Genomic DNA, 25,200 nt, shown 5'->3' with positions numbered 1-25,200 from the left:
GAGCTGACAGAAAGGTCATATGCTTCCTTTTCTCAAAAGTGGCAGCAAGCTTGCAAATAACCCTTTTGCTTGAAATAGCAGCGCCCTATAGTCATGAAAGCCATCTCTCATAAAAATGTGTTTGCACTAAGAAAACAGAACAGGCTGTGTACACAACCTTAATTTTAAAGAGACAACTCCCCTGTCCCTTCCACGAAATTGTGCTAAAGAAACACCCTGAGAGATGTTAATTCTGGACAGCCCATTCTTTGGAATCCCATTAAGTTAACACTGCATCTTGTTTTACATGTCAACATATATTGATGTAGTTCAAATATTGATCTTTGTGAGGGAAGAATGAGAACAAAACTTCTTAAATCTACTTCCTGAAACAATTTGCCCATTTGGAAATCTAGCTGTAACTAATTTAATAATAATCAACCTGTACCAGCATTTCCCACCCCCTCTTAAACGTACAGCTTGCAATATAAGGTAACGGCTGTCTTCTCTCAGGGGCTCCAGCCCTATGAAGAAGAGGTAGTTCTACAAAGAGAGGCACAGGCGTTTAGACTTTGAAAGAAATTTATAGGTTCTCCAGTCTCATCACTGTTACACAGAGGATGAACTGAAGCTGGGTGCCACTTGCTTAGCTTCTCAGTGAGGTGGGGCCAGGAGCAAACCTGTGTTGCTTTGTTTAGTAATTTTTTTTCTACATGTCATGAGTGCAGCTAGCTGACCTTGAAATTTGTTGTGACTCTTTGTGTTTGAGTACGTTCTTCATAGCACTGAAAAAAAATGTATCTAATCACAAGCAACATGGGTCAAACACCTAGAATTGGAGGAGAAGCTACAGAAGTTATAAATTAAAAACAATGGATAAAAAGGCAAGACATATGAACAGCCCTCTTCACCTTGCAAATGATGGCTACCATGGACTAAAACCAGACTGAAGAAACAAGTTAGCAAAATGAAGGAAGGGAGAGAGGGAGGAGAGGGGAACATCCCAAAGCAAGCAGCCAAGATTAGCCATGGACAAGGAGAATATTCCATAAAGAAATGTGCCCACTCCTAGCACAGCAGGGAACAGATACACAGAGAATGACTTTCATGTCTTTGTGAAGCTCTGTAGATGAGTGAAGCCATGCAGGCTGGATCAGGCGCACCCGTGAATGAGTCAACTACCTCCATTCCGGTTCCATGCTCTCTCTCTCTCTCTCTCTCTCTCTCTCTCTCTCTGTTTCTTTCTTCCTTCCTTTTTTGGTTAGAGTTTTATAAATTTTTATATTTTATTTTATATTAAAATAATAAAATTTATTTTAAAATATACAACTCAGTATTGACAATTTTTAAGTCATCTAAATAATTTATAATAGTTAAATGCCTCTTAAATATACATGATGTCTTCTGAAGCTAAAAGCTATATGCACTCAACCAGTTTTTAAAATCTATTTGGAACATTAAACATGATAGAAGTAAAAAAAAAAAATCTCTCATGAAGTCCCTTATGAGAGGAAACTGTGACAAGTTCCTGATTAGCCAGAAACCTTTCCATCTCCAAGGGAGAATACTCAGTGTAGCGGTGGCTTCATAGAACAAGTTGTGTAGTGTTCCTTCTGTTTCTATTTTGTGGAATAGTTTGAAGAGTATTGGTAGTAGGTCTTTGAGGGTCTGATAGAATTTTGCACTACACACATCTGGTCCTGGGCTTTTTTTATTGGGAGACTTTTAATGACTGCTTCTAGTTCTTTAGGGGTTATGGGACTGTTTAAATGATTTATATGAACTTGATTTAACTTTGGTATTTGAAATCTGTCTAGAACACTGTCCATTTAATCCAGATTTTCCAGTTTTGTTGAATATAGGCTTTTGTAGTGGGATCTGATGATTTTTTAAATTTCCTCAGTCTCTGTTGTTATATCTCTCTTTTTTACTTCTGATTTTGTTAATTTGGATACTTTCTCTGTGCCCTCTGGTTAGTCTGGCTAAGGGTTTATCTTATTGATTTTCTCAGAGAACCAGCTCCTGGGTTTGTTGATTCTTTGTATAGTTCTTTTTGTTTCTACTTGGTTGATTTCAGTCCTGAGTTTGATTATTTCCTGCTGTCTACTCCTCTTGGGTGTATTTGCTTCTTTAGTTCTAGAGCTTTCAAGTGTGTTGTTAGTGTATGCTGGTAGTATATGCTCTCTCCAGTTTCTTTCTGGAGGCACTCAGAGCTGAGTTTTCCTCTCAGCACTGCTTTCATTGTGTCCCATAAGTTTGGGTATGTTGTGTCTTCATGTTCATTAAATTCTAAAAAGTCTTTAATTTCTTTCTTTGTTTCTTCCTTGACCAAGGCATCATTGAGTAGAGCATTGTTCAGCTTCCATGTGTATGTGCGCTTTCTGTTGTTTGTGTTGCTATTGAAGACCCACTTTAGTCCATGGTGATCTGATGGGATACATTGAAATATATCAGACTTCTTGTATCAGTTGAGGCCAGTCTTGTGACCAGTTATATGGTCAATTTTGGAGCAGGTACCATGAAGTGCTGCAAAGAAGACATATTCTTTTGTTTTAGGATGAAATGTTCTACAAATATCTATTAAATTCATTTGGTCAATAATTTCTGTTAGTTTCAATGTGTCTCTGTTTAGTTTGTGTTTTCATGATATGTCCATTGATGAGAGTGTGGTGTTGACGTCTCCCACTATTATTGTGTGAGGTGCAATGTGTGCTTTGAGCTTTAGTAAAGTTTCTTTTATGAATGTGGGTGCCCTTGCATTTGGAGCATAGATGTTCTGAATTGAGAGTTCTTGATAGACTTCCTTTGATGAGTATGAAGTGTCCTTCCTTATCCTTTTTGATAACTTTTGGTTGAAAGTTGCTTTTATTCAATATTAGAATGGCTGCTCCAACTTATTTCTTGAGACCATTTTCTTGGAAAATTGTTTTCTAGCCCTTATTCTGAGGCAGTGTCTTTCTTAGACACTGAGGAACATTTCTTTTATACAGCAAAATGCTGGGTCTTGTTTAGGTATCCAGTCTGTTAGTCTATGTCTCTTTATTGGAGAATTGAGTCCATTGGTGTGTGATCATTGCTTCCTGTTATATTTGATGTTATTTTTATGTTTGTGTGGTTATCTTCTTTTGCGTTTATTAAAAGATTTCTTTCTTTCAACAGTGTTGTTTCCCTCCTTGTGTTGTTTTCCATGTATTATTCGTTGTAGGGCTGGATTTGTGGGAAGATATTGTGTAAATTTGGTTTTAGCATGGAATATCTTGGCCATCTATGGTAACTGAGAGTTTTGCTTGGTATAGTAGCCTGGGCTGGAATTTGTGTTCTCTTAGGGTCTGTATAACATCTCTCCAGGATCTTCTAGCTTTTATAGTCTCTGGTGAGAAGTCTGGTGTAATTCTGATAGGTCTGCCTTTATATGACCCTTTTCCCTTACTGCTTTTAATATCCTTTCTTTGTTTTGTGCATTTGGTATTTTGACTATTATTTGACAGGAAAATTTCTTTTCTGATAAAATCTATTTGGAGTTCTATAGGCTTCTTGTATGTTCAAGGGCATCTCTTTCTTTAGGTTAAGGAAGTTTTCTTCTATAATTTTGTTGAAGATATTTACTGGCCCTTTAAGATGGGAATCTTCGCTCTCTTATATACCTATTATCCTTAGGTTTGGTCTTCTCATTGTGTCCTGAATTTCCTGGATGTTTTAGGTTAGGAGCTTTTTGCATTTTGCATTTTCTCTGACTGTTGTGTCAACGTTTTCTATGGTATCTTCTGCACCTAAGATTCTCTATTCTATCTCTTGTAGTCTGTTGGCGATGCTTGCATCTATGACTCCTGATCTCTTTTCTAGGTTTTCTATCTCCAGGGTTGTCTCCCTTTGTGATTTCTTACTTCCATTTGTGTTTCAACTTCCATTTTTAGATCCTGGATGGTTTTGTTCAATTCCTTCACTTGTTCAGTTGTGTTTTCCTGCAACTCTTTAAAGGGTTTTTGTGCTTCCTCTTTAAGGGCTTCTATCTATTTACCTGTATTCCCCTGTATTTCTTTAAGGGAGTTATTTATATCCCTCTTAATGTCCTCTATCACCATCATGAGATGTGATTTTAAATCATAGTCTTGTTTTTCTGCTGCTTTGAGGTATCAAGGGCTCACTGTGGTGAGAGAACTGGGTTCTGATGATGCCAAGTATCCTTGGTTTGTGTTGCTTATGTTCTTATCCTTGCCTTTCGCCATCTGGTTATCTCTGTTGTTAGCTAGTCTTGCTGTCTCTGGTTGTGGACTGTCCCTCCTGCAAGCCTGAGGGTCAGTACTCCTTAGAGACCAGTTCTCTCTGGGAGAAATTTGGGTGTGAACAGCTGTGGAAGGGATCAGCTCTGGGGTGCAGATGGAGACTGGAAGAATCCTGTCTCTGACTGTTCCTTGGTTGCTATATCCTGATGGCTCAGGGTGGGTGTCTCTTGGGCCAGGAATTTGAACAGAAGTGGTGAACTCACAGGTAACTCAGCACTCCTGGGAGACCAGCTCTCTTCTGATGTATTTGAGTATAGAGTGATATGGTACAGGATCATCTCTGGTTGCAGATGGAAATTGGAAGGACCCTGTCCCAGGCTGCTCCTCAGTTCTTGTGACCTGAGGGCTTCCGGCAGGTCCCTCTGAGCAGAAGTGGTGGTCTTATTTGGGCTCACAGACTTGTCAGCACTCCTGAGAGACCTACGAATTATTTTCCCAGAATTATTTGGCTATGGAGCCCTGAGGCACAGGACCATCTCCAGGCACCTCCATGCTCTTTATTAGTTCAAGGTTCTGGTGACAGCTTGGCTTTAAGTGTGACATCTTTCTTAGAGAAAACAGATTGTCCAGAGACAGAGATCCTGTAACTCAATGCTCTTTTAAATAACAGTGTTTAAATGGATGTCCAGACTCATCTTTTGTTAGTTAACATAAAATATTAGTTAACAAGATTTAGGTGCAGAGCGGGGGATTAGTTCCCTCCCTGGTCTAGCTTGCCTGTCTTTTGAAATTCAAGATTTTTTAAAACAAATTAAAAGAAGTGTAGTCATTCACTCCTTCCTTCTTGAAAACTTCATATCTCTTCTTATGAGGTGACCGAGAAGGAAGACCAACTCACAGCAGCTCCTTCTATAGCCTCAAAAGTCGTCTTATTAAGCACTCTCCCTGGAAAGTGGACTTTTTCTTTTCAAAACAATCTATATTAGCTATCATTTGGAGGAAAGAGATTTTAGAAATATATAAGACAAAAACTAAATGAACTGTAGATCCTCAGGCTCTAATGACTCTTTACTGTCAGGAGCCATCTAGGAAAGGCTAAGGGCAGATCAGTAATTTTTCTGGAAATGGCCCACCACTTTGCTTGGCTGTAATGGGAAAGCTCTGAATTGCAGGACTTTCAGAGATTTCGTCCCAGGATTGTTTCTTACTAGCGGCATCCCTTTCCTATCACAATTACATAGTCTAATGATTCCTGGGCATTGGCCCATCCTATTGGGCAGATTTCCTGAAAACCAACATAAAGATAAACTTCCATAAATTAATGCTGATTAGATTAATTAAGGATTTTATAGAGTTCCTGATTTAATTCAAATAATTTTCAGAAAGAAAGTTTTAAGAGATGGTTTTAGTTGTTTTGCCAGAAACAAATAGTAAGATTTTAAGGATGGGGATCATCAGTCTTCATCCAAAGCTGCATCTCATTTCAGCCCATTCCACAGCTGGAGCGGGCTTCCAGTAATTAATAGTCCCACCTTTTACATACTTAGACATATCTGTGTATCTGAGAAAGAACTGGAAACTTACAGGAGTCTGTCATCCCAAGGATGTACTTACAGAAGGTAAACTTTGCATGAACATTATTGATCCAGTTGCATTCTGGGTGCTGTTGTAGAGGAATGTGCATCCTTCCCTAAAAAGCTTGCTAATAATGCAGTCTTCGTGGGGGCAAAGGCCCTTTTCACACACAAAAATGCCGGTGATGTCAGATGAACACCTGAAAGTGGATGAGAAGCTAGGAACTGGGTCTCTTTAGAAATACGTGTTTTTTTCTTGATTATCTTTTTTAATAGTTCATTTTGAAGATTATAGCTCAGTAGACATGTATAAATATTCTTAAATGTTCTCTTCAGGAAATATTTGAAAATATAGTCTCTCCATTTGATTTTTAAAGCCTTGAATTTGGACAAGCAGTTTGTATTGCCAAAATCTTTAGCCAGCAGAGGGAGATAAGGTAGAAGGAAACTTAGAGAGACTGGGGGAGGAAGGACCAGGCCAGCGGCCAGCGACATCCTGAGTCAGTGCTCCACTGGACATAATAGACAGTGAATCCATAATGGTGATCTTTGGAAAGATTCTGTCTTCATTAAAATATTTCAAACTTTACTATGTGGGTGAGAAACGGTGCCACATGAAAGTGAAACTGAAGGTCTGTATCTACTAGCTGAATGCCCTGTGACCCTGAATCCTTCGAAGCTTTTTAATGTATGGATTTCTATGCAGAGCTATGACATAGCTGTGTATGAGGCTATGGACCAAGGAGATACTGACAACCACACAAGGTGCCTATTAATCTCCATGTCTTGCAAGAGGAGACTGATTGGATAAGTTATTTCTTAACCACATGATGGAATACTTTGAGATTATTTTTTAAAGGATGAGAAAAATATATATTCATGTTTATTAGAAATTTTTGTAGAGACCAAGTAAATAGGAAATGAATCAAGATGGTTATTCGAAGGTTATAAGAGGAAGCAGAATGAAGGTAAGTAAGATGGCAAAGGATATTATGTTTTACTGTTCTTATTTGAAGCACATAAACATTTGTCCATTTTAAAATTCTATAAAAATTAAAAATGACAAATAATTTACTCCATGTTAATACATGCTTATTGTTATTAACTTATTTTTATGCCATACAATGATTAAATCAAGACAAACATACCTACCTTCTCATTTATCATTTTATATTTATCTTTTTGAGACAAGCTCTTACTATGTAGCCCTGGCTGGCCTAGAACTCAGTGTAGACAAAGCTAATCTTGAATTTATGACAGTCTGCCTCTGTCTCTCTAGTGCTGGGATTATAATTTTATAGCCATGTATCACTATGCCTAGCTACTTACTATAAAAAAATTCAAATGTTTTCTTCTAGTTTTTGAAATGTTCAATATACTCAGTAGTGATGTTTAAGTAGACAAACCACTGACCTGGTGACTTGAATCTCATTCCGTCCATTCACATAGAATGGCTTGTCATTGTTGTATTCATCAAACACACCCCAGCGGAGATGGGCCCACTCGTGGACAAACACTCTGCCTGGAAAAGAGAGGCTTTCAGCTTTTTGAGTGCCTAAAATCTCAGCAACAGGCCTTGCTGATCAGTGAAGACATAGGACCACTCCACCATACTCTACTTCCAAAGAGTTGAAGTTAGGGTCACTTCCCTCCCCATTCTCTCCTACCTCATCCCTACCATCAGAGAATGTGAGCATGAAAAATGTTTGCTCCCAAGACAGCTAGACATCACCCACTTGATGGTAGTGGCAGGGAGTTCCACATTCTCTCCCACGCTGATGCTGTCTAACAAGTTCTTACTTAGCAGCCCAGCAGGTTCAGGTCTTAGTGTAAAGAGAAGAAGTATATTCGTGCAATCAACTAAAGCTTTCCTAAGTCTAGCCTGTGCCCAAGCCTGCTTGCTCTCTTGCAGGTCATTTCCCAGTCTACAGCAATGACTGAAACCTGGGAACCAGGGAAGAAGGAAGGGTCAGGATCACAGGACCACTCTCCAGCTCGATGCTCCCTTCTCTTTTATCCCATTTTCTAACTCTTCTCCTTCTTCTCCTTCTTCTCCTCCTTCTTCTTCTCCTTCTCCTCCTCCTCCTTCTCCTCCTGCTTCTTGTTCTTGTTCTTGTTCTTCTCCTTCTCATTCTCATTCTCCTTCTCCTACTTCTTCTTCTTCTTCTCCTTCTACTTCCTCCTCCTCCTTCTTCTTCCAAACTCTCATTCTTAACATCAAATCCTTCACAAGCTTCTCTTGTCCTCTCTAACCTTAGATTTCCTTCCACATTCATCTCAGAAGTTAATTATTCCCCATGGAAGGTTTCCAGGTAAACACCCTTCCCAAAACAAAGAACATGTCCTTTTCTTTTTTCTGAATTAGTATAGATTCTGTAACTCAGGGACTGCTTGCTGTAGTGACTTGTTCTGTGACACGTTGCGCCATGTCTGTGTCTTGGGAGGAAACGGCCACAGCTGAAAGCATTAAGAGACAGTGTGTGCCGACTGACTCATGGATCTAGAGGCGCTGATGAAATCGTATGCAGATTCAGAGAGCACCACTCCTCATACTTGCCACCCAGAAGGGAGGAAATCCAAGTTTTAAAAGTTTTATAAAATATCCTATTGCCAAGGGCCCACCTCAGCTTGGAGAGGGGTTCTGAGAAAAGGGGTTCTGAGAAAAGGGGTTCTGAGAAAAGGGATCTCTACGAGTGAAGAAAACAAACGGCTCGAAGCCAAATTGTGGGTCCAAGTGATGGCCTCTGTTCTGTGCAAGACCCGTCTGCACCTTGCAGACTGACCTCCCTGTTTTACTTTCTCTGGAGATCTCCAGACAGCTTTCTCTTGTATTCTCTACTCAAGACAGTTCTTCAAAGAGTTCTCTCTCACTATTCCCCACGCCCACCCCGGTTCTCTGGATAGCTCATCGCCTGCAGGTCATAAGCCCAGTTTATTATTTTACATATCAGTCCAGCCATTTACTTCAGATTTCCTTTTGATCATCCTGTGAACCAGCGTTCTGTGACTCTAGCTCTTTAATTCTCAGAAGACAGCAAGCACACATTTTCTTTGTGCAGAAGAATTCAGAGATCTGCCTGCCCTTGTAAAGTGCACATGCTAAGCCTGCTGGGTAGGACCCCGCCCTGAAATCACCATTTCTTCCACACCTGGGCATAACCTTGCTCTGCCCTGAAATCACCATTTCTTCCACACCTGGGCATAACCTTGCTCTGTCCCAGACCCCACACTCAGGAATCTGTCCGCCTTTATAAGCGTAAACAAAAGGGTGGGATCCTCTGTGACCACCACTCCCTAAATCTATCCCCTCCCTTAGTATCCGTCTGATAAGTTGGCTCACAGCGCAGCTGCTTTTGTTCCTTTAGATTCATGAAGCTGATCATATAATTCATCTTTATCTTTTGGGAAGTTATATATTTTTAAACCCATGTTTTTAGAGTTCTTTTCCACAGTCTGAAGGGCTGTCCTGAAGGTCCCAGCATTTACCATTTTGCTGAGACATTAGCCACACCCTTCGTCACCTGGACTCTGGCTGTCTCTGATTATCATGGAGTCAGTAGCATTAACAGTGAGGAATTCCTTGAAGGAGGAACATAAACTATGTACATCATACAGACAAGCCTTACTCCCACAGCAACCATTGACACTTGTGCTGGGCCTGTCCCAGGGGCAGAAGCCATGTCATTCTGTCCCCACCAAGGCCATGCTGGAGCCAGCATCCTATGACTGTTTTCACTCCTGCTTGCTAAGCAGGGATAACAAAACCTACCTAGTTTTAAATTTCATAAAAAAGATTTTGAAAGGTTCTATTTAAAATTGAACCAAAAATTGCAGATTAGAGCTAGCCCTGGCCTAGTGTCTCCTCAGAGCTCAGACAAGGTCCGCCAGTCTGCAGGCGAGTGGTCATAACCTTTCTCCTGAGTTCCAGACGCCCATATCTGACCACAGCCTGACACGTTGTATTCAGTCTGCTGCTCTTCGCCATCTTCTTACCTAATCCAGCCATAGCTTCCCCTTTCCACAGTTCACCCAATTTCCCAGTGCCTTTCTGGTTCTCAATGCCATCCTCACACACCTCTTGATTTATGCTCTGCAGCCAGTTACTCATAACTCCTGCACTCTGGAGCACTCACCACTTAGGGCCACTAGGATTTCATAAGGAACTATTTCAGTGAGATCCGGCAGAGCATCTGGGCGTGGGCGCTCTGTGTTGCTTGGATGCCAGCTCTGGTCTTTCTCTCTTTCCCTTCTCCATTCAAGCCTCCCGAGCACATCCACATAGTGTCCCCATGTATCTCCCCACACCCAGAATTCCCTCACAGATACATCTGCTGAAAGCTATATGGCACTGTTGTCCCCATATGCCTGAATCTTCAGTGGGGACTTCATAGTGTGGCTATTCCAGGGTGCTCACACCACCCGCCTGCTGGGTGCACGCTGGCATTTCCCTCCTTACCCAAGCTCTGCCCTGACTGCGGGTCAAAGGCTTCCCTCAAAGCTGTGGGTTCCTCCACAGCCTCAGTATTTTCACATGCTCCCTGCCCTCTCTTCTTTCCACCCATGAAAACGATATTAACCCTCTCCTTTGCAAGACATATGCTGACAACCCTTGGCTTGGTTGTCTTCACTGAATTCTCAGAGCAGTGCTCTATACCTAATCTGCTCTGTGGTCTTCCCCGGCTCATCCTGTCCCTTCCCTTCCATGGACACCTGACCTCCTCTCACTAAAACGGAAGTCCTTGACAGGTTGGTTGCAGGTTTTAGAAGTCTCTTCTGCACCAAGCACAAAATCTTATACCATTGAGGGGGGATGTTTCTTATGAGATGAACTTACCACGTGAGCCATATCCTGCTGCTACCTCATCGTCGAGTAGGAAGCTGGGGGTGAAATGGATGTATTTCCCCGCTTTTCCACACCCTCTGTGTTGTAGGGTGTAGGGATCATCCCCAGACACCCCATTCTGCTCAGCCACTATGACATTTGCCTAAATTAAAACAAAAGCATTTTAAGGAAATGCAAACTGTAATTTTACTGTAGGCAAGTATGCACGATTTAAAAGCAGATTAAAAAATAAAAGAATGCCTTGTAGTTTGAGTTTGGATATTCTGATAGCTAACTAAATTCTTTGGCACTTTCAGAAAGATTTCTTTTAAGAGTTTATCCAGTCCGCATGGAATTTCTTCCCTTCCTTCACTCCCTTCCCATATTCTCAGACGTCCGTACTGTAAAGTTATGTTATCATGACATTATAAAGAGCTGTGAAATCAAGAAGATTTAATAGTATTTACACACCATCCAGGACTGCACAGTAAAGACCTAGAGCCATTCTCAGTTTGCATGTTACTCTGTCAGTGCAAGCGAAAGGACAATGTTTCCCTTTATCCCTGTCTTTTATTCCTTTTCCTTTTATTTCCATAACTAGTAAGAGCCTGGTATCATTCTGAGTGAGTTATGTTTTGCTTTGTGCCCTGACTATTTCGATTACTACTGCTAAAACACAGCATCTTAAATTGAATGCTCGCATAAGTGTTATCTTCGTCCGGGCAGCAAAACTTTGTCCACAGCATTGTCCCTCTCATTTTAGAAAGGGTGACAGCTGTCACAAAGCAGCCCTCAGAAAGTAACGGTGACACTCAGCTAAGAAAGGGAAGGGGAGCCAGGCGTGGTGGCAGGCTTTTACAATCCTAGTCCTCAGGAAGCTGAAACAGGAGGATTGAGACTTTGAGGCTGGCTGTCCTAAATAGAAAGTTCCAGGACCACTATAGCTACATAGTAAACTCCTGTCCTAAACACTGAAAGTAGATAAATAAAAAGAGTAGGTAAACTGGGCATAATTATGTAGATTACAAGTGCTCTATGTCTTGTGTGCCACCGAGGGAAGATATTTTCATTTCTATTTTTTGTATTTCTACATTTGAGGGTTCCTTTCTAATGAGCACAAGTCACTTTCATAATAATTACCATTTATTTGTTGGAAGCTAGGAGCATTGTGAGGTGGCATGTATGAAAGGGCTTGCATGGCCCGCCTGGGCCATAACCAGCAATGGTTCTCTCTAGAGGCTCATTCTCCTAATGTTTGTGTAATTGACTATGAGGCTAATGGAAATGGTATGCAGAATATGATCATATTGCACATGTATTTACACGTCTCATACGACCAGGGTACTGCCATTGACCTTGTCCTGTGTTGTCTCTAAGACGTCTCCGTGTACTGAAGGACAAGTTCATTAATGTAATCTTTACAGAGACTACACAGTGGTGCCAACCGTATGGACTTTGACATTAAATAGACATTTAAATTGAGGATCAATAATTATTACTTATTTACAGGGAACAAAGCTCTTACCTTACGTGAGATATTCAGCTAAGTGAATTCTTGATTCGCAATAACAACTATCTTGAGGTAGCTAGGAATTAGATAATAGATGTACAAATGCCTCAATGGAGGTGCTTAGTAGGAGCTTGGTGAACACTAGAGTGTCCTCAGTTTGTTCCCACGCCTTCCTTATCTCCAGGCCAAGCTCTGCCAAATGCTCCTGTCTGGTGGAAAAGCAAACGCTTTGCAAGCCTCTCAACATCCCCATGCCTTTGGCCTACATTCCACATTGCTAGGCCATCCAATTTCTGAGAGAATCTTCAAGGGAAAGGTAAGAATTAAAATAAGCTGAGGAAATTTTATGCCAAGCTACAAGAAAGCGGCACATATTCTGCGTCCTAGCCATCCTGATGGGGCTGCAGCTGCAGGCACGAGCTCGCTCCATGGCTGAAGCTCTTCTCCGTGCTGCTCTTCTCACATATACAGTGGGCTCTAATTCATGGTAATTTTCAAAGTGTGTCAGCATTTATTCATAGACGCATACCAATGCACATTTACAGATCATACAGGTCGTATGAGGCATGTAAGTACAACATATGCAGTATGGCCACATGTTTGCATACCATTTCCATTAACCTCATAACGTCAATTATGCAAACATTAGGTGAATAAGCCTCTAGAGAGAGCCTTTGCTGGTTATGGCCGAGGCAGGGCCATGCAAGCCCTTTCTTAGATGCCACCTCACAATGCTCCTAGCTTCCAACAAAAATCCTATCCTAAACACTAAAAATAGATAAATAAAAAGAGTAGGTAAACTGGGCATAATTATGTTGATTACAAGTGCTCTATGTCTTGTGTTTATTAACACAGTTAATTAACAGCTTATTAACGTTTTTTAAGGCTAGGTTATTTTGGAGTTAGAAAAGAAAATGAAGCCGCCTTCCCTCCACTCAAACTTTTTTTCCTTCTCCCTTCTCTCCTTTCTCCTTTGAATCATCTTAGTTAACAGCAAAGTCTGCTGTTTTACACCATAGTGTCAGAAGACAGTTGCATTTTTACATGCACTCTGAACACAGATGTGTCTGTTCACAACACAGTGAAAATGGAGATCTCCAGAGTTGGATTTTTCAGGTCCCTGTGCACCCAGGCCAGGTTAAAACTGATTCTCGATCCTCCATTAAAAACTGAGCCAGGATCATGTACATTACAGAATAGAAATCCCCAGAGAAGCAGACTCAGCAATGGCATCCAACGTAATATGTGATTGAATAAGTCACACCTATTTATTATGTTTCTGTTTTTCTTTCTAGCCTTTCTCTTGATACATAATCATTTATGAAGGTCTGTGAGATAGCATCCAAGTGCTTGTTCAGTAATACTCTTAATAGTATAGCACGTCACTGTGCCAGGATCGAGGACAGAGCATATTCTGAAAGTTTCTCACCCTCAAGTTGAATTAAGCTCTTTTAATAGAATCCTAAGTCCTTACCTTGTCATAGGATTCTTGTCTTACTCTGCTGTAATTATGAGCTGTCCAAGTGGCAGGTATTAAAATCTGTACACTTCTGAAAAACACCCTTCTTTTGGTTGCATTGAACAGGTAGAAGGAAGCTTCAGTTATCATTTCCTGTAACAAAACAGAAGGGAAGCTATCAGGTCAGATGCAAAACAGATGTGAACAGATGTGAACAGAAGGGAAGCCATCAGACAGAAAATCCTTGTTTTTCTGATGTCGCGTAAGCAACAGTGAAAATCAGGCAAACAGACTTTGAGCCCATAAGAACACAGGAACAAATGCTTCTGGAAAACACATTGACTGGCTGCCTGAAAGAGATTTTAGCACACTGATTACATGTTTGGGCTTGTTCTCATGATTTCCCCAAGTTTCAGAACACCACTTTAAGTCACACCTCTGAGCACGTTCAGGCCTGTGCCTTTTGAAAACATTATTTTCACTTTAAGCCATACCACAAAATAGTCTCTTAGGTGACTATCCTTCCTGGCCATGCTACAGTGGAAAACATCAATTGTCTTATAGAACATGGGAGAGCAGAGAAAGTTTTTTCTCTGTGGCAGCCTCTCTCTTGAGAATTCTTAGCTTTGAAACGGTATGCCACAGGATGCTCCCCTGTCACTCAAACATCTGGCTTTCGTTTCCACAATCCATTTTTACTTCTCTAAGCTGTTCTCCAGAGAACGCTCACATAGGAAAACTACAACTGAACCCCAAAGCCAACAGCTGGTAACTAATAAGATGGACGAAGGCTCTGAGTGGAGGCTACCTACATACAGCAATGTGATGTAGCCAGAATGGCCAACCATGCTGCTAGCACTGTCCTCAGGAAGTGCTCTCTGTTCTGCTCCAGAACAAACCTGGTGGGGTTAGCTTCCTAAAGATGGCAACATGTCCGCATTAATAGGCTATTGACTGCATTATTGCCACTCACCTTAATGTTTGCAGTCAGCTTCGGATCCTCGGGTACCCGAGGATTGATCGCAACAAGTAATCCATCATAACCATTCTCTTTGAGCTTCAATCCAGCTCCCAGGAACAGAAGTTCAGGACTTAGGGCAAAGAGAAGAATCAGGAGTTTCAGGCCGCTGACAGATCCTGCGTTACTCCGGTGGGTCATCTTGTAGTGAAGCCTTTGGTTCACTCACAGGGAGCCTGCCGAGTGCCTTGAGCCAGCTGATCAATGTGGAAGCATCTGGCTTCTCTCTGAACTTGGTAGGTCTTACAATACATGATGAAGGAGTTGCCTTCCTTGAAAACTCTGGGGTGGATCTCTCTGGGACCTGCCTCTACAAGTTCTTCTCCAAGGCAATAGTACTCACCTGTCCTGTGGCCAAGCTTCCTGAATCATTGCTGGACAAGAATCCAACCACCCTTTACTGGCTTCAAATCTTCTCAAGGGAAAAGGGAAGTGAAGCAAGAAGGAGCTTAAGAGATATAGGCCTGGCTGCAAGGCCCTCAGAACAATGCAGTCAGTCAGGCTACAGGACACACAGGACTGCCAGATTTACCTTCCTGGGTCTCGGGCAACCTCCTCCATCAGCCCTGCTTCCCTTGCTTACTCAGGACACTGGGCTGGTTGTGAGATTCCCTTACTTATTTGGAAGATTTGGAAATCACGCTGTATGCCTGTCCCTAGAGCCCTCAGTCAGGCAGTCTGGACGAGCTCTGAGCTGACGGCTGGCTTTAGGAGATCAGATATCTCCCAAGGGAAGGCCAAATGCCAGGAACTTGGATGCTGTGCAGGCCGTGAGCCCTTTCCCTTGGCCTCTGTGCCTTTTCTCCTGATGCCAGGGAGAAAAAATGAACTTCTTTCTAAGCAGGGATCCCCTGAGGATAAGGGCTTGATTCAGTCAACTTGTATCTCCTGCCCCTCAGCAGGCTGAAGAAGCAGGCTTCGTGAATATTTTATGACACTGGATAATGACACAACACCGCAGAATTTGTGGATGAACCCTTTTGAATGTCATTCCTTTGTTGTATTCATGATTTTTATCCCTGCTCTTCAATTCTGATAATACCAGTGGAAGAAGGAATGAGTATTCTTATTGACTGATGGGTTGTGCTATCCCTAACTTATTAGTGACTGTGGTGGATGAATAAGACATGTCCCTTATAGGCTCACGTATTGCAGTGTAGTACTTTGTTGCAGTGTTTAGGGAAGGGAGGAGGTACAGCCTTGCTGGAGAACATTCTTTCACTGGAGGTAGGCTCTGAGAGTTTAAAGCCATGTGCCATTTCTAGTTCACTCTGCTTACCTCGAGGTATATGGTTGAGGAATGACTTCCTGTTCCAGCAGACAGGCTGGCTGCTTGCTGCCATGCCTTCGCATTATAATGGATTTTGTACTTCCCCTCCCCCAACCCCCCTTTCCCCCCACCTTGAACCCTTTGTTTCTTAAGTTGCTTTACTCATAGTGTTTTCTAATAACAACAGAAAATTGACTGACACAGTGTCAAAGCTAAGGCTCAGGAAAGCTTTTAAAAATACTTTTAAAGCTAGTAGTAACAGCACAGTGCTAAAAAGAGCAATGGGCTCCAACTCCCGTTGTTTATCACTGTATTGTGATTTCTCTTAGCTATCAAATTAGACCTTGGAACTGTCTTTCTCACAGGTGTGTCCAGCCTGTGGCCTGTGGAACCAGGTAGATGGTGACATCTTGTGTCAATGTTAAAAGACTGGCCCTGCTGACTGGCTCCACACACCCTGACAGCTGTGGTAAAGCTTTTCCAAACTAAGGGAAAGCTTCATTGGATTAAATGTCACAGAGAACACATCTGGAGACCTTTAGCCACTTGTGTATTCTGCCCAGCTGTGACCCCTTTCTGAGGGCTGCTAGGGAGGAGGAGATGTCAGGCTAAGGAAAAAACCTGTCACTGTTCTCAGTGTTCTCAGGTCACACTAAGTCTACGTAGTTCTTTAATGGCCATATTCAGGGAAGTTCAATGTCATTCCTCCTTCCCTAAAAGTTGGAGTCCTCTGAACTAGGGCTTCAGGTTTCTGCCTTTGCCTTTGCACATCATTATAATAGCATGCAGTCTTTAGCCAGTACTTACCATGCACACATTTTGCTGGCTGTATTAGTTATTACCTTTTTCCTGTGATAGAATAACTGACATAAACGTAAAAGAGGGGAAAATATCTATTTTATCTTTTGGGCATCCAAGGGTTGGGTTCGTATTTGCTTGACCTCATGAGCTTGGGTAGAGCACCAAGGTGGCAGAGACTGTGGATCAGGAATGTGTTTGTGTCACAGCAGACAGAGGCAGAGAGCTGCAGGATGAGAGCCTAGCAGAAGCAGCAAAGCGTTGTCTTAGTAACCTGCTCCCTTCAGGGAGACTGCGCCTCCCTCTCTGTCACAGGTAGAACCACCATCAGGGGCTTTAGTGTGAGCCAATGGGGGATGTCTTGTATTCAACCCATAATACTTTCTATAATCCTCATTTTAAGAAGTAAGCATTTTTGCCACTTGTATCATATAGATCTGGAGCAAAAGTTTAAATAGCGCTTATAAGAAAGAAAATCATACCCAACATTTAGGCTGGCAGATGAGAGTGTTCAAGTGCTTATACAACAGTCCTTAACATACAGAAAGTACCATTTAAATATTAGTTATCACTACTACCACGGCACAAAACTCTTTATTCCTCTTACTAATATTTATTGCTCATAGACTCATGTACTATGGGGAATACTTATGATCTCAAAAAAAAATAAGAGAAAGAAAAACAAAAATAAACAAACAAGACAAAGCAACCAACCAACAGATGACTCCTATTCTAACCCAGACTCCTGGCCTAACAGAACAGATGCCAAGGTATGAAAGATTAAGCCTCAGAGGCAGCTGAGTCAGTCACACTGGGAAGCATCACTGTGTGGCTCAAGGGAGGATGCAGGGGACGAGCCTCCATCCGACCTGGAAGGTTGAGCTGGAAAGGATGAGTAGATGGCAGGCAATATAGAGAGTGTGAGGTGTGTGTGTGTGTGGGGAGAATCCAGAACAGACACCCGGAGGGTAGATCCACATGAGGAGAACCCAGGAGTGAGGTGCAGAGCTAAGAGCTAGAGGGGGACACTTCCCAGATGAGAACCTCCTTTCCTCCTGCCCATCCATTAGCTTGTCCTTCAAGTTCCAGCTATGGACTAGACGCCTTGTGTGAGTGGCTGACTGAGTCAAATTTCCCCTTTCCTACTCTGACAGCATCAGGTATCTGCATCGTCTTCTGCTGCAGCATCCTGGGTCCATTGCCATTCATGTCACCACAACCTGATGTTGGCTTCCTACCGTGGCTATGTGACAGGAAAGACCTGCCTACTTTCACTTACTACGTTCCCGGCACCTAGTTCTGCCAAATTTGAATACATATTTATGGGTTGAACAAATGTGCTCAGGAGAAATAAGAACTAGGCTGAGGAGGGGCCTGGATTATGGTATGAAATGTATGCCTCCATTTCTCTTTCCTAGAAAAAAAAAGCCTCTTCTGTTTAGGGACTTTTCACTTTCATTTCCACCTGACAGACAGCTCTTCGGTCTTGGTGATCATCTGGGTGTGGTAGAGAATGGATTGCCATTCATGGTGTGACTGTAAAACTTGCTCACCCACAGTTCAGGTCACATCAGCCACCTACCTTGCCTTCCCGGTATGGGTTTTTTCCACTGGGTTCTGTGCCAGCTGTGGTGACTCACCGAGCAGGACAACGTACTTCCTTCCAACTTTCCTTGGCGGTTGATTTCCTTATGCCAATCTCATGTGCTCTTAAGAGAAAGTTGTCCCAGCAGGAAAGCAATAGGGACAAAGATCAACCTCGTAACTTGTAAGCATGCTGCAAATGGGTCCTTCTCGCCACCGTGCATGATAACTGCTCATTGGACGAGAACTGAGGACTATATTCGGACACTCTCCGATTTTGTCGATAGTTAACCATGCCTGTATTAGAATGTGGGTATGGATGTTATTGGCTCTATACAGAATACATGTAGCTTTGCAAAGAATACCTTGAAAACCCAAGCAGGTGTGCTGGCTCTCTCCTTGGCTTGTGTTGATAGCTTAGGGGTAATATCCATTCTTGTCTGTCTACTTACTATCTCCTTGGTTCTGACCAAATCCTCCCCTCTGATCACTTTCCTAGATTCTACCATCATCATCTGTTCCATATAAGATTCTCAGTTGCTCATTCATTTCTGAAGATGCCTTGGGAATCACCTCCACTTCTGAAACCTGGGTCTGCCTCCCCCCACCCCCTGGAACCCACTTTGCTGTTAGCATCCATTCCCAGGCCAGGGTAGGCACAGATAGTTCTTTTTACTATTTTCTCCATCTACCTGACTGACCCTACAGGAGACACAACAAAAGCTGGAGATAGCTCACTCCTGAGACCAAGACTCTGTCCTGATGAAAACTGATTCTTAACAATCAATCCTTTGTGTCCATAAATCTGATGGTATCAGAAGAGAAGAAAACGAGGAATACAATTTCTGCCGGTTCATCTCAATGTTTTATAAATGCTAAGAATCTTTTTTGCTTTTATCTGCTTTCAAGAAACAAGTTATACATTTTAAGTAACTAAAGAACCAAAACACATCTTCGTTCAATGTCTGATCTGCTGGTCAGCTTGGCCTTTGATGAACCTGTGTGTTTTATTTCATGGAAAATGTTGGTACCAAGCCATGGCAGAACCAGTGAAGCTTCTAACAGAGTTGGGGAGGGAGCAGATCTAAAATCTTGAGCCAAAAGTTTTGGACATTTTGGTTTTGACTGGCCCATTTAAAAGAGGAGAAAATACTTGTGTCTATGGCTGAGATACAAAGTTCATGCAGCGTTTACGAAATATAGCAAGTTAGAAGTGGAACAAATAATATACCTAGGAGTGTACAGCTTTTCTAAGGAATTGAACTGTAAATTCCACACCTCCCTGATCAAATTCGCTTCAATTCCATATTCCTTTTCAAAGCCATGCGAGAAGGTGGATGGTCAGGACTAACATTTTTGTATGGAGCTTTTCAAGTTTAAAAATAATTTCTTACTTAGTGTGTGAAAGTGTGTGTGTGTGTGTGTGTGTGTGTGTGTGTGTGTGTGTGTGTGCATGCATGTGGTTGTGTGCCAGGGACTTTTAGGGGACCTTCCCCAGCACAGAAAAGAGAATCAGAGAGTCCTTCTTACAGGGCCCTCAGAAGAGATGAGAAGAAGGGGACAGAGGGGTGGGGTGAGCTAGCCTCAATGGTCAAGGGAATCTCACAGCTGACTTGATAGCAATCAGGCAGATTCTGTGGCTCTAACTTGTTGGCAATCGGGCCATTCTGCTGCTCCGACTGAGTAGCAACCAGATGCTTCTTTATTTGTACAAGTTTCACAGAACAAAGGCTGACTAATGATTTTTAAATGGTACAGAATAAATATTTGACTTTTCATTACATGACTAGGGTTACAAGTCCGGTCACAATTAGAAAATACAAACAACATATTATTATTTTTATTAATAGCCTTAAAACTCAATTTAAAGAATCTAAAGAATGTCTCCCCCAAAGAAAACACATTTAATAATGACAGCCTGCTTTTAGGCTGGCAGTATTTGCTGTTTGAAAACACTTCAGAGAAACAGAAATATCTGAACAAGTCTTTTTATGAGTGGCAAATACTAATGTCTAATTTCTTTTACTATAAGTTTCATCAACTACACTATAAAGCAGAAAAAGTTTATTTTAGTCAATTTATTGGCTGAGTTTTATTCCCTCAGAAGTGTACCTTGGACAATGTCTTATCTTTAAACTGCATTTTAAAGAGAACTCTAAGGCTATAATAAAGAGAGACCTTGAATTTGTGACTTGTTCTCCTGGCCAGCGAGAGTTCATCAGTTGTCTCTGTTGGCCATGCACCAGTCATTCTGTTTGTGTCTGCACAGGGGCAGACACACCAAAAAGATTACTAGAGTACTGGCTTCATCTAGCTATGTGCTTATCTGTGTTTAATAGTCTCCAGGGCATAAGGAAGACTTCCGTATAGGGGCCAGATGTTAACTTTAGGATTTTTCTAAAAAGAGTCAGACATAATTTTTCTCAGGAAGAGACATTTAGGAGTCATAATGCAGTGAGTTCCCAATAATGCAATACATAGAGACCAAAACCCCAAAGTTAGAGACAGAAGGTCTGTGACGGTAGCAACCCACTCAGTTTTGCTAGAACTATGCCAAGCAGCTGTGCTGGCTCATGGCTCTTGTCATTTCCAGTGGACATGGTTGTGCCAGTTGTGTGTGTGTGTGTGTGTGTGTGTGTGTGTGTGTATGTTTGTGTGTGGTTATATGTATGTGTGTGGTTGTGCATATATGTGTGTGGTTATGCATGTGTGGGGTTGTGTGTGTGATTGTGTATGTTTAGTTGTATGTATGGGTGGCTGTGTGTGTGTGGTTTTGTGTGTATGTGTGGTTGTATGTGTGAGGTTGTGTCTGTATGTGTATGGTTGTGTATAGTTGTGTATGTGTATGGTTGTGTGTGTATGTGTGTGTGTGGTTGTGTGTAGTTGTGTGTGGTTGTATGTGTGGTTGTGTGTAGTTGTGTGTGTATGGTTATGTGTGTATGTGTGTTTGTGGTTGTGTGTAGTTGTGTGTGGTTGTATGTGTGGTTGTGTGTATGTGGTGCTTTGTATGTGTGTGTGTATGTGCACACACGTGTGAGTGGAGGCCCGAGGACATCTTGTAGAAATGACTCCTCATTCCACCATGTTCATCACAGGGACTGGACTTAGTTCCTTAGGCTTGATCACGGTGTCCTTGCCCTCTGAGCCATCTCACTGTCACGGTTTTGCAGTTTTCAAGGATCTTCACACCTTACTTCCAAGGCACAGGAACTTCGACTTCCCACTTTGAGTAAATTAATTTAGGTAGTTATCTTTTCTGAAGGCCATTTTAATGAGCCCTGTTTTGAGTTCAAGGGCAGTTCTCTAGATCATCCTGGAAAAATCAGTAGAAAGTATCGTGTCACGTGAAAAGCAGGAAACATTGGTTGTACTAATTTTCTGCAGGAGTTGGGTCACACCAGGTAAACTCCCGAGGCTTGGATCAAAGCCAAGAGATTCACTTCTTTATAGAAGTATTTCTTCCTCCACCCAATTTTTTTATTTCACTATGGCAATAACTCATTAAAATACACACACACACACACACACACACAGAGAGAGAGAGAGAGAGAGAGAGAGAGAGAGAGAGAGAGAGAGAGCAAAATTTGCCAATGTAAATGATCAGTAAAATTACTATTAGTAACAATTTAATACAGAGAATTAGAGAAATGATATTAAATAGCACCATTTGCACATTTGCAAGGCAGGCATAAAATTACTTTCTATAAAATGTTGCTCCCTCTATTTGAACCTGATGGACTACAGCATCGTATGGGTATGAACGTTGTTAATATTACTGTAGATACTTTTTAGAGGTGAAAGGCAGTGAGCAGGAGCATGGGGGATTGGACAGAGTTAAGGAATAACCTGAGGGACAGAGCAGTGCGCAGATGCGGCCTAAGGCTCTCTACTCTCCAATTCAGGTTTCTTACTGCTCTGTCCCTACCCTCAATATCGAGGCTTTGCCTATTCCCAGCTGCCTCTAATCACACCAAGAAGCAGTTTCTCCCAGCACACACACACACACACACACCCTACAGACAGTCAACCAACCAGTTGAAAGACCTGGAGCCTGGATTAGGGCTCCCTCCTCTGTTCAAGAGGTGCAGGTATCCCGGGCTCTCAATTTTCAGGGTGAATCTAGAGTAAAGGGAGCTGAACCAGAGACTCCTGGCCAGGATGCCACAAAACAGATTTTAAAGAGCTTTTACAATTGTATTACACTTAAGATCTCCTCTTCAAATGCAAGCCAAGGGGAGACCCTTGTAAGTCAAGGGGAGACCATTATTCTGCATATCAACTGAACTTCCTTAGGTCTCCGATATAAGCGCACGTTACTTTATGACTACCTTCTAAAGAGGAAGCATAAATGAAAAGGAGGTTTGTGTCTCAGTGCAGTCAACATCATCTCTAGTTAGGGATCACTGCCAGTGGAGACCAGAAGACAGTACGTAAATACACGAAATGCGTGTGTAAATGCGTGTGTATACTGGCGTCTGTAGCTCACACTGATTCTTTGCATCAGAAGAATGCTGGGAGATGGGGAACGGAGCACGGATGCATTGCCCATTGTAGCCCAGGTACAAGATGCAGTCTGTACTCTTAAATAAGAAGCACCAGCGTACAGTAACTTAAAAACGGTTGGAATTTAATGTAGCTCGATCACATCCCTCCCATTTTCTCCTCTCCCTCCCCCTCCCTGATCATCGCCTGCCTAATAGTCCTCTTTCTGAACTTGTGGGTTTTTTTCCTAAATTCTACATGAGAGATAATATCTGATATTTTCTTTGTGAGTCAGGCCTGTTTTGCTTAACACGACAATTTCTAGTTCCGTTCATGTTTCCTGCAAATTGCGTAATTTTGTTCTGCAAATCATTATCCTACATATTACATAAATTTGCTTTCCACAATTGAAAAAATGCCAATGTGTTTATAAACAACATTTTCTTAATCTAAGAAAGACATCTAACCTGTAACTTGGCTATTTTGAATAGCACTGTGAGAAATTTGTGTTTTCTACTTGCAGATGCACAGTTTATCCAATACCATGTGTTTGTGGTTTTATGCTGTTGTTGAATCAGATGTCTGCAGATGTGTGGTTTTGCTTCCATTCCATTGCATTGCATTAGTCGCATGCCTGTTTCTGTGTCGGTGCCGTGCTATTTTTGTTATAGCCCTATGGCATACCCTTTAAATCAGATTTTGTGGTATCTCCATTATTTCTGTTTTTGTTCAGGGTTACTTTGCTATCTCTTGTATTTCCATATGGATCACTAACTTCACTGTTCTTGGAGTTTGGATGAGGATTACATAGAAACTGCAGGACATTTCGGTCATATGGTCATTCTCCATCCTTAAACCCGCCGGTCTATGAGCCTGGAAAGCCCTTCTATCTTCTAGAGTCGCATTCAGTTTCACGCACTCCTGTTTTAAAGGCCTGTCACATCCTTCGTTATACTTATTACTAGGAAGTTATTTCTGGGTCTATTGTAAATGTGATTAAGTATCATCTTTAAACACATTTTACCATTTATCAAAAGGGTTGATTTCTTCAGCCTTGCATTAATTATTGATTATTTTTATGGTGGCATCATTTCTTAAAAATCTGCAAAGAGACCTGCAAAGTGCCACCTTAGCACACACACACACACACACACACACAGGGGAACAGGGGAGAAGGGAGATAAATATATTTTTAAGACAGCTTATTGCTAAAACTAAGAATGCATAATCCTCTGACTTTTGGTTCTTAATTGCTGTGATTAGATTGTTGAATCTAGATTAGAATTGTTGAATTCTAATCACCACCAGGTATAAGGTTTAGAATATTTTTATTTTCTATATTCTTTGTTTACATTCTAAAAGCCTTCCCCTTTCCCAGTCCTCCCCCATATGTTCCATAAGTCCTCTTCTCTCCATCCTAAGGTTTAGAATATTAAAACTATTTTTTTTAACATTTTGGTTGTGAGTCTAGTCTTTAATAGCCTAGCTATCACTCACAGAGCCCTTAAAACTCATTATTCTTTTAAACTTCTTATTCTTTGTGAATTTCACATCATGCGCCACTTGAGTCCTACTCATCTACCTGTGCCTTCCTATCTCTTCCCTTGCAACCTCCCCTTCAAAAGAAAACAAATATAAAACAAATGAAAATGAAAACAACCAGATCATCTCACCACGAAAGCTGCAGTGTGTCATGGTGTCACACAGTATACTGTCTTGCCAGAACAGCTTTATTGGCAAATGTTCATTGCAGTGAGTCTTTGGTCTGGATGGAGGCCTCTGGCTTCTGCTACACTATCCATACTGGATCCTCACCAGGACTCCTCTCTGACATCCTGTTGTTGCACTGTTGTGTCATGGACATCCTGCAGCTTTGGATCTGCAGGACCAGCCTCTTCACATGCTCCAGCAGTTCATAGACGGGATAGATGTTGGGATGGGTCAGCTCAGAGCTCTGGATCTGGGCCTGGGCGGATGCTGGGCTGGTCAGACTGCCAGCTCTCCTGCATCCAAGCCACCAGGGCCAGCTCTTCTGCTTTGGGTGAGGGGTGGGGCCACTTTTCCTGCTGTCCTGTGCTGTCAAGGCCAGGCCAGGAGTAGGAGTTGAGGACTGGCTTCGATCTCCTCCCTGCCTCAGGCGGTCAGGGTTGGGGCAGGGAATCTGTCCCAGGCCCACATCTTCCAGCTGCTCTCCTGTGCTGCCCAGGTGAGTTTCAAGTCCTGCTCACCCAGTCTCTCAAGCGAGTCTGCAGCCAGTGAGGTGTGGGGCCAGTTCTCCCACCTGCCATAAAACTCTATCCTTAATGTACTTCTATATTATTAAAGTCATACTTCAAAGTCAACGTATTAGTTTTCATTTTAAATGGACACATTAGTCTTCTCAACGTCTTTGATTTTTTAGTAATTTTCAACACATAGCCTCTGGCCAGTAAGTTTCAGAGATGTGTCTTATTCATGCAGGGAGTTGCTCCCATAAATCCT

General features: G+C 42.0%; 1 protein-coding gene across 1 annotated transcript in view; it reads right to left on the bottom strand.

The window, feature by feature from the left end:
• Positions 1 to 14,726, bottom strand: part of Clca2 (chloride channel accessory 2) — a 30,571-nt gene extending 15,845 nt beyond the window's left edge. The window contains exons 1-5 of the mRNA XM_052178478.1: positions 14,541 to 14,726; positions 13,583 to 13,720; positions 10,611 to 10,761; positions 7,190 to 7,298; positions 5,817 to 5,976 (exon numbers count right to left, since the gene is read on the bottom strand). Coding sequence (XP_052034438.1) covers positions 5,817 to 5,976; positions 7,190 to 7,298; positions 10,611 to 10,761; positions 13,583 to 13,720; positions 14,541 to 14,726 — 744 coding nt within the window. The remainder of the gene's footprint in view (positions 1 to 5,816; positions 5,977 to 7,189; positions 7,299 to 10,610; positions 10,762 to 13,582; positions 13,721 to 14,540) is intronic.
• Positions 14,727 to 25,200: the final 10,474 nt, after the last annotated feature.

The sequence above is a fragment of the Apodemus sylvaticus genome, chromosome 4, assembly GCF_947179515.1.
Source record: "Apodemus sylvaticus chromosome 4, mApoSyl1.1, whole genome shotgun sequence".
NCBI classification, from domain to species: Eukaryota; Metazoa; Chordata; class Mammalia; order Rodentia; family Muridae; genus Apodemus; species Apodemus sylvaticus.
The sequence above is the reverse complement of the archived record's forward strand: the minus strand, read 5'-3'. Positions and strand labels throughout refer to the sequence as shown.